General features: G+C 46.6%; 1 protein-coding gene across 1 annotated transcript in view; it reads left to right on the top strand.

Moving 5' to 3' along the window:
* The first annotated feature begins 7789 nt into the window (after positions 1-7789).
* RAB44 (RAB44, member RAS oncogene family) overlaps positions 7790-18741 on the top strand; it is a 33771-nt gene continuing 22819 nt past the window's right edge. Inside the window, exons 1-2 of the mRNA XM_060111198.1 lie at positions 7790-7814; positions 14695-14912. Of these exons, the coding sequence (XP_059967181.1) occupies positions 7790-7814; positions 14695-14912 (243 nt within the window). The remainder of the gene's footprint in view (positions 7815-14694; positions 14913-18741) is intronic.

The raw sequence follows: 18741 nt of genomic DNA, 5'->3' as shown, positions 1-18741 counted from the left end.
TCCTGACTCTTGTCTAGAGGCAGAGAGGGGAGGTGGGGTGAATCCTCATGTGACGGGAGAGTGTTCTCCTCTAGAGAGGGAGGGGGCATTCTGCAAGCCTGGAGGGCTCAGGGGAAGCTGGGAGTATAAGGTTCATCCATACAAACATCTCCATTCCAGGACTAAGCACCCCACTCTTTCTTTGCCAGCTGCGGCTGTGCTCGGTCTCTCCTGTAGCTCTGCCGCCTTTATACCAGATCCTGGGGCTGATTATCAGCACAGACTGCTCTTGGGCCACAGGAGATGAGGGCCATTTAGAATGCTCTGATGGGGGTCTCCTGTCCCACACAGCCTGCCCTGAGTTGAGTCTGTGATTCTCCTTCTTCAAGACTTCTAGGGCAGTCAACAGAAGCCAGCCAACCCTGCAATCCTCATAATTACCATGGCCCCATATCTTTCTATACCTCTCCCCGGTCCGCCTCCCACATCTGGGTCTCTGTCACCATGAGGCTGCAGCCTACGTGGGGTTGGGGGTTATCACCGCCCCACTCACTGCCGGCATCAGGCCTCCATTGTCATCTCACCGGTGAGGGGTCCATTTTCAGAAGCCCACCTGCCATTTCTGCTACCAACTTTCTTAGACTTTTTTCCCTCAAAAGCAACCTGAGACAAGGACGTGTGTGTAGGTGGTTTACTTGGGAGGTGGTCCTGGAAGCACAAGCGGGAGAGCGGAGAGTGCGGGAAAGGAAAGGAGAAAGCCACTGGAGGTGCTGGTGAGCAAGTTCTGCTGTGTGCACCTGGGAGGTCTGAGGAGACCGTGTGGAATGCACCCTAGGATTGTCCCTGGGGGTCTACTTGCCTGGGTATCTCTGGGGTACTTAACCACTGACGCCAGCCATGGCTGACTGAGGGCAGCCTCCAGGAGCAAGTTCAGGTTGCTCCTTGGGTGGATCTAGTTCCTGTGATGCCAGAGAAAACCAGAAGGATGCAAGCATTTGAGGTGAGAAGCTATATCCCTGCCAGGAACTATTAACCAAAACTTCCAGTGAACACAGACATGGGCCTGGGGATGCAGGTGGGGCATCAGCAGTGGCTGCTATAGCTACGCTTCAGCCAGCCTAGTGCCCAGGTGAGCAAGCTGGCAAAAATCACTGCAGCTTTACCCCCTCCCACCCAGCTTACAGAAACACGGGCACCATGAGGGTTGGTCTTTGCCTCTTGTATTCACTGCTGTATCCCAACACCTAGAAAGTTCCCAGCACATCATAGGTGCTCAATAAATATTTTTGGAATGATTCACTGCAGCTTGAATTGCCGTCTTGACCTGAGCATTTGTCTCCCAAACTCCACCCCAACCCCAATCCTCAACCCTACCCAGCCCCAATCCCAGCTCTCACTTCACTGCCCCTCATCACTCGACAACCAGTCTGGCGTGTGCACAAGGCCACCTGCAAATTGCTAGGATGGAGAAGTTGGAGGTTCTCTCAGTCTCCTTTTAACAAGCACAAAAATAACAACAGCTGACATTGATTATCATCTGCCTAACAAGGTTCCAAATGCTTTATATGGGTTTATAGCACTGAATCCTTACAATACACAACCAAGGTGGGCATTATTATGGCATCTGTTTTACAGATAAGAAATTGAGGCAACAAAACTTTACGTCACTTGCCTGAGGTCACACCCCTACGAAGTGGTGGGGCACCAGGATATTCACGCTGATGACCCAGGTCATATTGCCTGCTCAATAACCCAGAAAGGGGAAGTGCCTCGCCCAGGGCACTGCTGCCATGACAGCTCTTCAGAGGAGGCTTTAGGGCACCTGTCTCCTTCTGTGTCCCTCCTCAGTCTTTGATGTAACTTAGGTTTTCTCAGTCTTAGGTAAAGCATGCTGTGTAAATGCAGTTTCGAAACTGGTTCCCTGGCCTTGCTGTCCCCTGAGATCACCAGCCTGCCTAAGCTTGCTCTAAAGATAGTTTGGAGCTGGCAGCTGGAGGCAGGGGGACCCAGGTCTCCCAGTTTGAGCCCCAGCTCTCACCACTGCACCCCAGAACAGAGAGTATCTTGCTTCAAGGTTTACTAAATTGTGAAGTGAATTCGAACATCTTTAGGGAATTGAAAATTAGTGAGCGTGAAACTTTGCCATTCACAAAACGGTCTCACTGTCTTTGATCCTTGTTCATTCATTCGATTTCTGTAAAATTTAGTTTCTGAGCTCAGTCCAGTGACACTGTATTTTAAAATTAGTTCTACTGTTTCCAAAAAGGCCTGGATCTAACTTTTTTCCTAGCACCAGGCTATGTCCTCCTGTCAGCTGGCTCATGGGCAAGTTTTTCCTCTGCCTGGTGTGGAAGGCGAGGCCAGCCTGAGCTCTCACCACATACAGACTCAACTCTGTGACACTCAGGTTCCATCAGAGAGGGCTGTGACCTCCACCGGCCATCTCTGTGCCCCTTTATTTCCATTGTTGGGAGGTGGGGGGGTGGGGGGGTAGGGGAAAGTGAACTGGGGATTTCTTGAGATGCTGGGAACTTGGTCTTAAAAATCCAAACTCACTCTATTCTCAGAGAAGTGGAGAGAGTCCCTCGCTGGAGATAAAAAGGTCCGGGATTTGTCGCAATTGCCCAAATGCAGAAGCAAACACTGCTGGCCCTCCTTCCGGAATATATCCAGAGTCCAGTCGCCTCTCATCGTCACCTCACGGCTACCCTCCTGGTCCAAGCCATCACTTGTCTGGATTATTGTAACAGCCTCCTCACTGGTCTCCTGCTTCTTTCTGCCTTTGCCTAATACAGTCTATTCTCCACAATGAAAGCAGCCACAAGGATCCTTTTCAAACTTCATGACACAGGATCCTGTCATCCTCCAAATGCCTTCCATCTCACTTATAACAAAAACTCATGTCCTTGCATGGCCTACAGGTCACACTGTCTGTCATCTCTGGCCTCATCTTACTCTACCCTCCACTACCTGCTCCAGCCATACTGGTCTCCTCACTGCTCCTCATGTACACAAAGCATGCTCTTGCCTCAGGGCCTTTGCACTCACTGTTTCCTCTCCCTGAACATTCTTCTTCCAAAACTTTTTTTTTTCTTTTTGGCCACGTGGCTTGCGGGATCTTAGTTCCCCCGACCGGGTATCGAACCCAGGCCGCCTGCAGTGGAAGCGCGGAGTCCTAACCACCAGACGGCCAGGGAATTCTCCCAAAACTTCATCCTCACATACTCTATTCCAATAACACCTCCTAAGACAAGCTTCCCCTGACCACCACTCCCCTATCTGAAATATACCATCCACCATTCTATCCCTTCACTCTGCTTTACTTTTCTTCATAACTTATTGCTACCAGACATTATATTACACATGGTGTTTTTCCTATTTTTTTCACTTTTTTTTTTTTGCGGGCAGAGCCAATTCAACATCTATGAGGTAAGGCAGACACCTGAAGGCTGGGGTTTGCTCTGACTATATGTAGCTCCCAGTTGCTGAGGACTAACAGTGATCCATGCCTGGGTTTTTTGTTTTTTGTTTTTTGTTTTTTGTTTTTGTTTTTTGCGGTACGCGGGCCTCTCACTGCTGTGGTCTCTCCCGTTGCGGAGCACAGGCTCCGGATGCGCAGGCTCAGCGGCCATGGCTCACGGGCCCAGCCGCTCCGCGGTATGTGGGATCTTCCCGGACCGGGGCATGAACCCGTGTCCCCTGCATCGGCAGGCAGACCCTCAACCACTGCGCCACCAGGGAAGCCCTTTTTTTCACTTTTGTATCCTCAGTGCTGGCTCATATTAGACATTCAATAAATATTTGTTGAATTAAAAAAGTCAGTGTTTTATTTAGCTCAATAAAGCCACAGAAACTCTGAGTATCTCAGTGGTAAGAAGGGGGTGAAAAGGATGGTTGGTTGTGGATGGATGGTTGGTTGTGAGAATATCTACTTATTTAGGAATTACATTTATTAATTTTGAAATCTTTTTATTTTGAAATTGTTTCAGACATACAAAAAAGTTGCAAAGATAGTAAAATCATTTCCACAGACCCTTCACCAACAGTTCCTAAATGTTAACATTTTACCACATCTCCTTCATCATTCTCTCTTGAAGGAGAGAATGTACAAAAATTATTCTTAAAATAATGTACAAATTATTCTTAAATTTATTTTATTTTATTTTTTTATAGTTGTATTAAATTCATTTTTGAATGGGTAATGTCTAACAATGGTACAAAATAAACAGTGAAATATAAATCTCCCTCCTTGTCCATTCCAATACTTGTCCCTCATTGCTACCAGTTTCTTGTCTATTCTGTCAAAAATATCCTATGCATTTACAAACATATATGACAGCATGTGCATTTATATAGCATAAATTTCATCCACAAACAAACACTTTTTCTTCATGCAAAACTATACTCAACAATATCTTTTAGAGGGTGTGGAGAAAATGGAACCCTCTTGCACTGTTGGTGGGAATGTAAATTGGTACAGCCACTATGGAAAACAGTATGGAGGTTCCTTAAAAAACTAAAAATAGAACTACCATATGACCTAGCAATTCCACTACTGGGCATATACCCTGAGAAAACCATAATTCAAAAAGAAACATGTACCACAATGTTCATTGCAGTACTATTTACAATAGCCAGGTCATGGAAGCAACCTAAATGTCCATTGACAGATGAATGGATAAAGAAGATGTGGTACATATACACAATGGAATAAAAAGCCATAAAAAGGAATGAAACTGGGTCATTTGTAGAGACGTGGATGGACCTAGAGTCTGTCATACAGAGTGAAGTAAGTCAGAAAGAGAAAAACAAATATCGTATATTAAGGCATATATGTGGAATCTAGAAAAATGACACAGATGAACCTAACTGCAGGGCAAGAATGGAGACATAGACATAGAGAATGGACTTGTGGCCATGGCGGGGAGGGGGAAGGGGGTGAGATGAATTGGGAGATTGGGATTGACATATATACACTACCATGTGTGAAATAGATAGCTAGTGGGAACATGCTGTATAGCACAGGGAGCTCAGCTTGGTGCTCTGTGGTGACCTAGATGGGTGGGATGAGGGTGGCGAGGGAGGTCCAAGAGGGAGGGGATATATGTATACATATAGATGTTTCACTTCTTTGTATAGAAGAAACTAACACAACATTGTAAAGCAACTATACCCCAATTTTAAAAAAAAAAAAATCTTTTTTTTTTTTTTTTTTTGCTGTACGCAGGCCTCTCACTGTTGTGACCTCTCCCGTTGCGGAACACGGGCTCCGGATGCACAGGTCCAGCGGCCATGGCTCACGGGCCCAGCCGCTCCGTGGCATGTGGGATCCTCCCGGACCGGGGCACGAACCCGTGTCCCCTGCATCAGCAGGTGGACTCTCAACCACTGCGCCACCAGGGAAGCCCAAAACAATATCTTTTGTAGGTCATTCTATATCAGTCTACCCGGATCTTTCTCATTTTCCATCATATGCATGTATCAGAACTTATTTAACTAGTTTCCTGTTGGTGGAAATTTAGGTTGTTTCCAATCCTCTGCTATGACAGACAATGCTGTAATGAATATCCTTTTAAATCGTCATTTTGTACATCACCCGTAGGACAAATGACTAGAACTGAAATTGCTGAGTAAAAAGCCTTTTGCATTTTAAACGTTGATAGATATTATCACATTACTTTTCATGAAAGGTGTACCGGTTTATGTTCTTACAAACAATCTGTGAAAATGTTTTTCTACATCCTTTACAACATGGTATGTTATTTTGTTTGTTTGTTTGTTTTGTTTTACCAACTGGATAACTTAAAATGCTATCTCATTGTAGTTTTATTTTTTATTTATTTTATTATGAGTGAAGGTAAACATTTTTTCATGTGTCTAAAAGCCATATTTTTTCCCATGAGTTGTTTATTCATATATGATAACAATTTCTCTAATGCATTATTGGTTTTACATTGATCTGCAAGAGCTCATGATATAAAAAGGAAATTAGCTTACTTTCTGTGCTATGTGCATATTTTTTCATAGTTTGTTTGCCTTTTTATTTGTCAATGGTAATTTCTTTGTTTTTGCCATTCATTTATTTTATTTTTTTCTTAAAAAATTTCTATCTGGTGGATTGCCTCAGTCTTTTCTTTTATGGCTTCTAATGCTTTTTGATATGCCTGGAAAGGCCTTAAATGCTCCAAGATTATTTTTTAAATTATCCAATAATTACTTTTGGCATTTGTTCAAGCATACACAAAAGTAGAGAGAAAAGTAGAAGGAGCCAGAGTTACCCTCATCAACTTCAACAGCAGTCAGAATAGGGCAGGGCCAGTCTCATTTCACCTACATCCCACGCATTCCCCCATCCCTTGACTATTTTGAAGCAAATTGCAAACAACATATAATTGTACGATTTTTTTAAATGCTGAAACTTTTGATCTGGAATTATTTTAGAGTTAGAGCTCCAACTTTGTTTTCTGCAGATACCTAGCCTATTCGTCCCACAGTTTACTGAATAAACCACTGTTTCTCCATTGATTTGGTTTTTTTTAAGTTTATTTTTTAAACATATTTATTTATTTATTTTTATTTGTTTGTTTATATTTATTTTGGCTGCACTGGGTCTCAGTGGCAGTGCACGGGATCTTTGTTGTGGCATGCGGGATCTTTAGTTGTGGCATGTGAACTCTTAGTCGCAGCATGCATGCAGGATCTAGTTCCCCAGTCAGGGATTGAGCCTGGGCCCCCTGCATTGGGAGCACAGAGTCTCACCCACTGGACCATCAGGGAAGTCCCTCTCCACTGATTTGAAATGCCACCTTTATCATACAATAAATTCCCATATAGAGTGAGTCTGTTCCTTTCTATTCTTATTTATTTATTTATTTATTTATTTATTTATGGCTGCGTTGGGTCTTCATTGCTGCTCGTGGGCTTTCCCTAGGGAAAGTGAGTGGGGGCTACTCTTTGTTGTGGTGCACGGGCTTTGCATTGTGGTGGCTTCTCTTGTTGCGGAGCACAGGCTCTAGGCTCGCGGGCTTCAGTAGTTGTAGCATGTGGGCTCAGTAGTTGTGGCTCATGGGCTCTAGAGCACAGACTCAGTAGTTGTGGTGTATGGTTTTTAGTTGCTTCGTGGCATGTGGGAGCTTGCCAGATCAGGGCTTGAACCCGTGTCCCCTGAATTGGCAGGTGGATTTTTAACCACTGTGCCACCAGGGAAGTCCCCCTTTCTATTCTTTATTTTGTCCCATCAGTTCATCCATTTATATTTATGCTCCAGTACCATGCAGTTCTGATGGATGTAGCTCTGCAATATATTTTGGTGTTAGGTTAGACATTCCCTAAAAGATGCTTTGGGTGTGGGCCTCCCCTGGATTTTGAAGACGTGGTCTGAGAATGAGGATCTGAGGTAAGGCATGGTGTATACACTCAGCTTTAGCCATAATTGTGCCCTTCAACACTTTGGCTGGGATAAGGTGAGGCATCACTCTGGCAACCAGAGACTAGGGTCAAAGTTCTGTCTTTGCCACTGAGAACTGGATGACCTTACCCTGAAGAGCTTCTGTGGCCTCCCCACCAGCTCCAGCTTTCTCCAGTTCTAAGATTGTAGGGCTAGGGCTCCTTGGGAGTACCAGGCAAGATGGTGAAAGTGTAATCAGTGGTCACTTTGACAGGAAGTCCCATAGATTAACACAGGAGGTTGGCTCCCCGGGGAACGGAAAGAGTGATTAAGCAAGAGACAAGACTGTTAACAGTTCCAGAGCTCGTGGGCTCCTGGGGGCAGTGGTTGCCTCATTACCAGGTCCAGGAGGCACGGGGCTGCATGCACGATTGGGAGCCTCTGAGAGGTGGGAGCTACCCTGGAGTTGCAATGCTTCTTTTCTTTGGCGGGGTGAGGATGGGGGAGGGAGCTGTGGTCCCCACCCGGCTCCTGGGACGAGGTGCAAAGGGCTAAGCCCTTTTCTCATGAATTTGGACCTCTCTGCATCTAGCGGAAGGCACTTGGGTAGGAGACTTGGATAGATTACCTACCCTTAAATGGCCATGTGAACCTGGGCAAGTCACCTGGCTTCTCAGAGCCTCGGTTTCTCTATCAGGTTAGTGGGGGGAAGGGAGAGGATAAATATACTAGGAGGTCTCTCAGACCCACTGACATGAACAGTTTGGGTTCTGTGACTATCACTATTACTTGTAGTTATTGAAGTAGTTGGAGTGAAGCGCAGGCCCAGTTCCTCAGCCCTTTGGAGAGAGAATGATGGAACTGGGAGAGGCCCTAAGGCGATCGCAGATGCTGTGATTCTGCCCCTGTCCCCCACAGCATCCTTCTTACAAGACTCTCCACTTCCTGAGGGAAAGCCTGTGGTGCCTGATTGCTGAACCACGTCCTACAGTGGGGAGCTGATTTCTGGGATGCCTGGGAGCAGGATTCATTTGCCCTCAAGTCTGGCCTCAAACTTTATATGATTTCTTGGGCAAGGAAGTGGGGAGAGGTAGTAGTGCTGGGGGGTGCGTGTGTGTATGTGTGCTCCTGGCCAGGATGAGGTTTCCCACTGTTACAAGTATGAGGTAGTGATGATCAATAAGGGGAATGTGGGGACTTCCCTGGCGGTTCAGTGATTAGGACTCTGTGCTTCCACTGCTGGGAGTCTGGGTTTGATCCCTGGTTGGGGAACTAAGATCCCACAAGACACAGCACTCGGCCAAAAAAAAAATAATAATAATAAGGGGAATATGGCAGAGGAGGGGCCTCTGACGGAGGGCTGCCCCTGCTGGCTGACTCTGAGGGTGTTGTTCTGAGTGACTCTGAGAGTGCAGGGACCTTCGTAGACGCCAGCAGCTGTGAGGGGTGTCCTGTCTGACTGTGAGAGTTGACCGTGAGGGAGGTGTGTGTGTGTGTGTGTGTGTGTGTGTGCGTGTGCACATATATGTGTGCACACACATGTACACACGTGAGGACTGACTGAAGGACGTCCCCATTGTCTCTGAGGGGCCATACCTGGCCATGATGGGGGCATAGACTGTTTTTAGGTGCACGTTGCGAAGCCGTGAGGGGGCAGTCCACTGTCCCTGACTTATGGTGACAGGTGTGTTGAGACAGAACTGGTGGTAGGTCACCTGCTGCCTTTCTGCCCTAGGCCTCCTGACAGGCAAGGAGGGGGCCACCAAGTACCCTCTAGGGAGAGAAGGATTGACAGACTCAGAGGGCTGATGCTGAGGCCTTCGGCATAGTGGGGACTGGTGAGGTGTCCAGGAAGTGCTGCTTTCTTACAAAGTGCCAGGGGACTGATGGAAATAGGGTGCAGCTCGACTAGGAACTCCCGGACAGTGATGTCAAGAGCATCCCATGTCTTGCCATGTGGTCACAGGGAATCTATTTCAGGATTCTAACTCCCTTCACTTGTGGGAGCCTGACAGACTCAGTGATGTGACACCCACATCACAGTAGTCTCTTCCCCCAGCACTTCAGTTCTAGAAGCTTCTGCACTGGGAATCTTATCTTGCTGCCTTATGTGTGTGTTATCCCATGTGTGTGTTATCTCTGTCAACAGAAGTACATGTGGAACTTGAGTTCCCAAGTCTCACGACCCGAGCAAAGCCTGCCCACTCTGCCCTGTTCCAAAGCCCTGTCCCATCATGGCTGCTCTGTGGGGCATCTGTGATCTACAGAGGGGCCTCCTGTCCTCTGAGGAGGTACCTCCCCAAGAAGTGGTTTTGGGGCAAGTCCGTCCCATGACAAACCAGGAGAGTGGATCTGGTGCCAGATTTGCTTCTGACATCATGGCTTGGGCAGGTCTCTGTCTTTCGGAGCCTACCTCCCTCAGTTTCCTCATCTGCTGAGTGGGGATAAATCATATGTGTACAGCACCCAACTTTTATGAGACTCAAATGGAATTTCACCCTCATCCATGTTGTCACCACAATTGTCATGGCTAACTTTACCAAGTGGTTGCTGTTTTCGGGGCATAGCTGTGAGTACTTTACATGGATTATATATTCAACAAATATTTGCTAAGCGCCAACTGTATGCGAGGCACTGTTCTAGGCATTTGGGATAGAGCAGTGAACAAAAGAGTAAATTCCTTACTCACATGAGGCTTCTGTTTCAGTAAGAGGAGACGCAAATTTTACCAAATAAATGCATAAAAATACCCTATTCTGGGAAGGGGACAAGCACTAAGAGAAAATAAGGCCAGGAGACTTCCCTGGTGGTCCAGTGGTTAAGAATTGGTGTTTCCACTGCAGGAGGCATGGGTTCAATCCTTGGTCAGGGAACTAAATCCCCAATCAAAAATAAATAAGTAAATTAATTTAAAAAAAAAAGAAAGTAAGTAAAGCCAGAAGGGAGGTGGGCTCTGCTGGGAATGGGAAGTGGTGTTTCCACTTCAATTGTCTCCTCTCATCATCACAACAACCCCATGTGGTAGATATTAGTCTCATGTTCCAGTGAGGAGACTAAGGCACAGGGATGTTATGTGACTTGCCCAAGGTCACAGAGCCAGTGAGCGGCAGGGCTCAGGAGGCAGAGTCTGTCTGATTCTAAAGCACTGGGACTAGAAGTCACTGCCTCTCTTGGCCACCTTTTCCACATTTATGGGTCAAGAGGGTGGGTTGGACTCTCTTCTGGCACTGACACTCAGTGAGTGTTTCTTTGATTACAATACACAAGGCCCAAGGCCCAGCCCATTGGAGGGTCGTGGGGTCATGGAGGGAGGGAGCTCCCCTCTTAGGGGGATGGTGCGTGAGGATGCATGTTGACCTCTGGGTGTGGACAGATGCACCCCAAGGAGGGCTGTGTATCTCATCATTGTTTCCAGGGGCAACATGGAGGGTGATGGGGGAGTGGGAGATACTAGCGGAAGGACAGTTAGATTCGTGGAGGAAATTCTCTATTCTAACCCCTGGAATCTCATTCTTGGCTTCCCCCCACCACCGGTGTTTTGTTTTTGTTTTTGTTTTTTTGGCCAAACCATGGCTTGCAGGATTTCAGTTCCCCGACCATGGATTGAACCTGGGCCCCGACAGTGAGAGCATGAAGTCCTAACTACTGGACCACCAGGGAATTCCTATCTCCTCTGCCTTTTATTAAGAAATCTTCCAAATCTACAAAGGAGTTGAGCAAATAGTTCAATGAATGCTATAGGACAGATGGCTAACAATTTGCCCCATTTACTCTCCCCCTCCCACCCACACTTATTTCCTGTTCATTTGCTTATGTATTTACTCAGAACCATTTGAAAGTGAAATGCAGACATTATACACTTCAGCATGGATCCCTTAAAGACAGAGATTCTTCTACATGATCACAACACTTGTACCACACCTAAGAAATTTCACATTGCTCAGTGAATATCATCTAATATAAAGTCCATATTCAAATTTCCCCAGTTGCCCCCAAAATGTCCCTTATTCCTACTGTGTTTTTGTTTTTGTTTAATTAATTAATTTATTTATTTTTGGCTGCATTGGATCTTCGTTGCTGTGCACGGGCTTTCTCTAGTTGCTGTGAGTCGGGGCTACTCTTTCGTTCCGGTGTGCAGGCTCCTCATTGCGGTGGCTTCTCTTGTTGCGGAGCACGGGCTCTAGGCGCGCGGGCTTTAGTAGTTGTGGCACGTGGGCTCAGTAGTTGTGGCGCGTGGGCTCAGTTGCTCCGCAGCATGTGGGATCTTCCCGGACCACGGCTCGAACCCGTGTCCCCTGCATTGGCAGGTGGATTCCCAACCACTGCGCCACCAGGGAAGCCCCCTACTGTTTTGTTTTTTGAAGGGAAATCCAATTAAAGATTGCATACTATATTCAGGTGCCATTTATCCTTATTCTCTTGAATAAAGAACAGTCCCCCTGCTTTATTTTTTCTTTTATGACACTAATATTTTTTGAGTCTACTCAGTTATCTAGTAGAACAACCCACATTCTGAAGGACAGTGTGTGTCAGTGGAGGAAACAGTGAGTAACTGAGGGTCCAACACATGCCCAGAGCAAGGCTGGGCATCATGAGGCGATCCAGGGTTAAAACTGATCTCTCCTGCCCTGGAACTCACTGCTAAATTATGTCACCTCCCCCAGGAAGTCCTCCCTGATAGGCACTGGAGAGTTGTTCCTTTTGCAGTTCTCTCACAGCACTTGGCACACAGGTTTATTGCCCCTTCCACACTGTGCTGTAATTAATTTTGTGTCTTCTCCTGAATGAGGCTATGCGAGTGCCTCTAGGGGAGACCAGGAGTTAGTCCACCCATATAACTACAGGGCCAGGGGCTCTACTTGGGTATGTAGGTTGTGTCCTGTACAAGGGTGCCTGACCAAGGGGGTGAGTGGGGACTGGAATCCAGCCCACAGTCCACTTGCCAACCCGTGGGCCCTGGCACTGGGCTGCATCTGCCCAGAGGAAGGGGCACTTTTCCCAATTTGCCTAATGGAGCCTCACACATCACAGCAGGCTCGTTTTCCACTGTGCTGGCATTCAGTCGGTGCTCAGTGAACAGCTGTTGCTTAAATGCATGCTAGACCTTGGGAAGGGTTTGGGCAGAAGAGATGTTCTGGTAACTGTTCTTTGGGGAAAAAACCCCTGATTTGTAGCATTTGCTGATTCCCCTGGTGTAAATACTCCCACAGCGGCTGATTGCAGGCTGCTGAGTTGGGAAGAGAGGTACACAATTGGCTCTTGCAAGCCTCTAATATGTGGCTCCAGCACACCACTGCGATTTTACATCTATAATCTTAAAACTGCATCTGAAGCAGACTTTGAAGGCCCCAAGAGAGAGACAGAAAGAGATATGGAGAGAAACAGGTAGAGAGAAAAAGCAGAAAGGGAAGAGAAAGAGGCAGTAACTGATAAGGAGTCAGGACTCTACTTCACTTTAAAGTTTGGGGCCTCCCCAAGGGTGAGGAATTGCTTCATTGAGGTTCTATGCAACCTGTGTGAAGGAACTTGCCCAAGGGGAGGCTAGACCAGTGGCTCCAGACGCCTGCCATGAGCCCGTTATCCCTGAGGCAGAGTCCCATTCCCTCCACTCAGCCTGTCTGTGACCTTTGACCCCAACAGGAAAAGTCCAGGGTGAGTGTAGTGCTCCTGCTTCATCAGTCCCATCACACAGGCTGTTCGCTGCTTCTAAATCTTACCCGCTTCCTTTAGAGCCTGGCTCAAGACTCAGCACCTGCAGGAAGCTGCCTATGTGCACATCAAACCCCTCCCACCCTATACAGGTTTACGTGTCCCAGACTTATTCTCACCTCCCCCTCGCCACCCCCAACTAGGACCAGATTCTACTCATTCCAGACTCCAGCCTCCTTCTCTCCTACCTTGAGGCCTCACCTGGACACATCCTTATCCATCCAAATCCTTATCAATTGACTAACTGACCTTGAGTGACAGATGAAAGTAGCCCAGTTAATGAATTTGACAACCCTTACTTGAGCACCTACTAGGTACTAGGGAGCTGGGAGCAGTGTGGACTGAGGCACAGAGTAATATTCCTATAGGGGGAGCCCAGAACATCATGGGGTCACAGATAAAGGGGCATGAACCCTGCTTGAAGCATGGGGGAGCTTCAGGGAGGAGGTTAGACTCTAAGGTGAGGGGGGAAGAGGTATCAGTTAGGCAAGGGGGTGAGAGAATCAGGGAGGTTTGGGGCAAAGGGAGCAAGCGTGGGAGGGAATCTGGCATTCCAGGAATGGCGAGTGGTTCAGAAAGGATGACATGGACCATGATGGGATGCAGAGGTGAGGGGGTGAAGGATGCGCATGTCTTGAAAGGTCATAAAAGCCATGTGGGGGGGCTACGGATTCCCTGGTGCATATGTGGAAGGAGTAGGGAAACGTTGTTGAGGAGGAAAAAGAGGTTGGAGGCCAGGTGAGGCTGAGAGAGGGAGGAAGGGAGGACGGAGAGAGCCCCTTCTGGAATCTGTGATGTGAGGAGACAAGCTGGTAGAGCAGCAAGTTGCTTCTTTCTGGTCTTTCAAACAGTGAGATCCTGGACCATCCTGTGTAACCACCCCCAAGTAAGGCAATAGAACTTATGATGGCTGGAGAAGACTTCTTTTTTCTTTTTTTTTGGCCGCGTTGGGTCTTCGTTGCTGCCCGTGGGCTTTCTCTAGTTGCCGCAAGCGGGGGCTACTCTTCGTTGCGGTGCGCGGACTTCTCACTGCTCTGGCTTCTCTTGTTGCAGAGCACGGGCTCTAGGCACTCAGGCTTCAGTAGTTGCAGCACGCGGGCTCAGTAGTTATGGCATGCAGGCCCTAGAGCGCGCAGGCTTCAGTAGTTGTGGTGTGCGGGCTCGGTAGTTGTGGCTCGTGGGCTCTAGATCGCAGGCTCAGTAGCCGTGGCACATGGGCTTAGTTGCTCCACGGCATGTGGGATCTTCCAGGACCAGGGATCAAACCTATGTCCCTTGCATTGGCAGGTGGATTCTTAACCACTACGCCACCAGGGAAGTCCTGGAGAAGACTTTTGACAGTTGAACAGAGAATTGAAGGAGATGAGGGCATGTGGATACCTCAGGGAAGAGCATTCCAGGCGAGGGAACAGAAAGGGCAAAGGCCCTGAGCGGGATGTGTGGGAGGCTGTCAGCTGGGGGTGGGTGATGAGTCAGAGAGGCCAGCGCAGGTCAGATCAGGCATGGCTTCGTCAGCCACCATGGGTTTTCTCCAGGGGTGATGGGGGGTCATGGGAGAGTTCTGAGCAGGGAGTGACTTTGTTCAGCAGCCCAGTGTCCCCTCACCTCTCTGTCCCCAGGCCAAAGCACCATGGAGAGTGGACAGAGAGTGCCTCGAAAGGCCCGGAAGCTAGGCTCCAACCGCTGGCGTCAGATGCGAGAGCCAGCTGATGGCCAGGATGCCTCTGTGGCCCCCGAGCCAGAGTCCTGGTCCTCCCAGTCAGCTGCAGAACTGCAGGGCTTCTTCCAGGACTGTGGTGCCAAGGAGAGGGGCTTTGTCACTCGAGAGGACCTGGCGGTGAGTCCAAGGCCCCATCCCACTGAATCCCTTTTCCACAGCCTTCTGAGACTCCCCATCCCAGGAAAGCAGAGCTTTCCTGCTGTTTTCCCTTTCTCTCATCTCAAATTTGCTCTTAGGAAAGGCTAGGAATTTGTTTATACTAATGTGTAAATGATTGATAAGGCCTTTTGTGTTACCCTCTTCCAGAAAATTTGCATATTAACAAAGGAAAGGTTTTAGGCCAAAGGAGTAACTTGCAAATGGTATAATTTTAGGCCCACTGAGCAGGGAAGTTTATCTTGGGGAGCAGTCAGGGCCCTGGAAATCAAACAATGTCAATGGCTGCAAACTTCAATGAAACAGAAGATCAGCCAAGGTTGTACATGCCAAGAAGTAATCTTAGGCTGTGACCTAGACCAAGATTGGCTGACCCTTCCTATATTCCAACCTCACGGCCACAAAAAAGTACAAATGGCTGATGTTAAAATATAATTTTCAAAATGGTTAAAAAAAGAGACTTTTGAGTAACTATAAAATTAATACTTATCAAAGATCTATCTCATTCATTATTATTATCAATTAGTGAGGGAACCAGTAAGATGTTATGACAGGTTCAAGGACCATTTGAGAAGCTGAAATATTTATAGGCAATTTGACAGAAGAGTGTTAGGATAAGTTTGCTGAGTTCAGTTTTAAAAAAGGCCATAAATCTTTGGGGTTATCTGTACTACTAGACAAAAATTATTTTCACCTCTCCTGGACAAAATCTACAAGTTAACAAGTAACTTCGATAAGTCTGGGACTTCTAATGAAAGGTAAACAATGAGATGAACTAAGTGCATTCCTCTCGTCTAGACAACACTTGGGTAGTTCTTACCCCCATATGATATTGAAAGGATGTGCTGTCTACCTTTTTGCCTTATTTCCAAGTTTCAGATAATTTCCTGTGATCATAAATAGTCTCCAAAGTTTTTTATTTTTGACATAAAAAAGTCTGGTCTCATTTGGTTTGGCTCAATCATTTCCTTAGATGCAGCGAGGGTGCAAATAAAGCATGTGGGCCTCCTTGACTGGGCTCTGCAAATCTAGAATTTTGAAGTATTGAGCCATTTTAGCTTCTCTCCAGAAGTTTTCATATGGAATCTTAAGTTGGACTTTTAAAACCTCTGTTATTCGCTCTTCTACCTAGAGTGACCATCTGTCCCAGTTTGCCTGGGCTGGAGGGGTACCTGGGATGTGGGACTTTCAGTGTTGAAACTGGGAAAGTCTTGGGCAAACTGGAACAAGTTGGCCTCCCTACTAATATGGAAACCAAGCATAAGACTTTCTCTAGCATCTTTCACCTGCAGCACCTATAAATGTGAGGGACTTCCTCCTTTCCTTAGGTTCCCAATTTTTCTAAGGTCCCTCTCCTGCCTAGAAGTAACCTTCCTTATCACCTGTTTCCAGGCCAGCTTCCTGCGAGAGCTTTGCAGGCATTGCTTCCACAAGTGCACCTTACAGTGGACTTGTCACAATTGATTAAATGAGAATCATCTTTTAATACAACATCCAGTCACACAACTGATCTATTCAATTATATCCCAGTAAAAAGGAGGACAGATCCTTACTGAAACTGTGTAAATAACTATATTGCCAGAGAAAGAAAAGAGATTCGGGAAAAGTATTGAAGTGTTGGTTTCTGAATCAGGAGGGGGTCAGTGAGATTCAGATACCATTTAAAATGTTAAACTTCAGTTTATGAAAGCATAATTTCCTAAACTGAAGCTTAGAGACAGCTCAAAAAGACAGAGAGAAGAGTCTCATACATCCATAAAAATAAAACAATAAAAAAATAATATCAACTATATTCCCAGCAAATAACCACAACTCGATTTCCTTCAACCATTCATTCAGTTCCATGTAATTAATTCTTGATCTACTGGATCTTGGGTGAGCTGGCTGCTTCTGGACTGAAAAGAGTCCTAGAAATTGTGATCCATTGGCTCAGTCTGAAGGTCGGCTAATGCCAGCTTGGAATCCTGTACCCAAGTAAAGCATCAATAGTTCATAGAACCTGGTACAGTCCTTTTCCACAAGACTTTGAGTGTGTGCTTTGTGGAAGACACAAACTGCCCTGCAGCTTGTAACCAAGCCTTCAGGCAAGGGTAGGAAAGCAGAAATGTGTTTAGTAATGAGACTGAAAGCCTGTAGTTATTACAGTAACTAATAATATCAGAATGGAAGAGAGTAAAATGTTTTATTGGGATACGGTATATAACTATTTCTTAAGAGTCTGATTAGTGTTTCCCCTGAAGATAAGAACATATTTTGCATAGTAAAGACATTGAGAAATCTCTAGGGCCTTCCCCTAAAGCATGCAGTTTCTGAAATATTTATATTAAGAGTGTTTTACCTATGTAAACTTAGCCTAGGAAAGGCTGAATATCTTTCTCTTTTTTTTGTGGTACGCGGGCCTCTCACTGTTGTGGCCTCTCCCGTTGCGGAGCACAGGCTCCGGACACACAGGCTCAGCGGCCATGGCTCACGGGCCCAGCCGCTCCGTGGGATGTGGGATCTTCCCGGACCGGGGCACGAACCTGTGTCCCCTGCATCGGCAGGCGGACTCTCAACCACTGCGCCACCAGGGAAGCCCAAGGCTGAATATCTTTTCTGATCTGACAGTTCTTCCCACGATGCTCTTATAATAGAGTTGAGGTACTTAATAAATAAAGACAAAGATATCCTGACATTTTAATTTTTTTTTCTAAATTTAGGATCTGATGTTGGGAAGGCAAAACCAAAAGAGCCATCAGAGAAGATAGGGCACTAGATTAAGTTAGAATCATGGGATCCTGAGAAATAGTACTTGGTTTCCTATTTAATCAAAGTGACAATAAAATAAAACATTTTGAAATAAACATAGAAGGCAACACTATTGCAAGGATATTTAGCTCTTTTATAGGGGAAGTGGCTCTGCTTTTTGTTTTAAAGAAAATTAGAACACGATAAAGCCAAAATAAAGTAGAGAAAATTATTCTGCTGAGACATGGAATCAGTTTTCCGGGCAACTTACACAGAAGATTAATAGTAACCCCTTTTTAACCCTTGCCTAGAGCTCTAAGACCAATTTATTATTTTAATAAAGATGGAGCCAAATTCTAGTTTTGCATTAATATAACATGTGGCAGTAAAACTTTCACAAGCTTGATTGATTTTTTTTTTAAACAAATTTATTTATTTATTTATTTGGCTGTGTTGGGTCTTTGCTGCTGCACACGGGCTTTCTCTAGTTGTGGCGAGCGGGGCTACTCTTCGTTGTAGTGCGTGGGCTTCTCAGCTCTAGGCACGCGGGCTTCAGTAGTTGCGGCACGCAGGCTCAGTAGTTGTGACTCAAGGGCTCTAGAGCACAGGCTCAGTAGCTCCACAGAATGTGAGATCTTCCCGGACCAGGGATCGAACCTGTGTCCCCTGCATTGGCAGGCGGAGTCTCAACCACTGCACCACGAGGGAAGCCCCCTGTTGATTGATTTTTAAACCCATCAAAACTGAGCCAGGGGGCTTCCCTGGTGGTGCAGTGGTTGAGAATCTGCCTGCTAATGCAGGGGACACGGGTTCAAGCCCTGGTCTGGAAGGATCCCACATGCCGCGGAGCAACTAGGCCCGTGAGCCACAACCACTGAGCCTGCGCATCTGGAGCCTGTGCTCTGCAACAAGAGAGGCCGCGATAGTGAGAGGTCCATGCACCGTGATGAAGAGTGGCCCCCGCTTGCCACAACTAGAGAAAGCCCTCGCACAGAAACGAAGATGCAACACAGCAAAAATTAATTAATTAATTAATTAACTTCTACCCCCAACATCTTCTTAA

Source organism: Mesoplodon densirostris, chromosome 10 (assembly GCF_025265405.1).
Source record: "Mesoplodon densirostris isolate mMesDen1 chromosome 10, mMesDen1 primary haplotype, whole genome shotgun sequence".
NCBI classification, from domain to species: Eukaryota; Metazoa; Chordata; class Mammalia; order Artiodactyla; family Ziphiidae; genus Mesoplodon; species Mesoplodon densirostris.
Note: the sequence above shows the minus strand (reverse complement) of the source record. Positions and strands in the feature narration are given on the sequence as shown.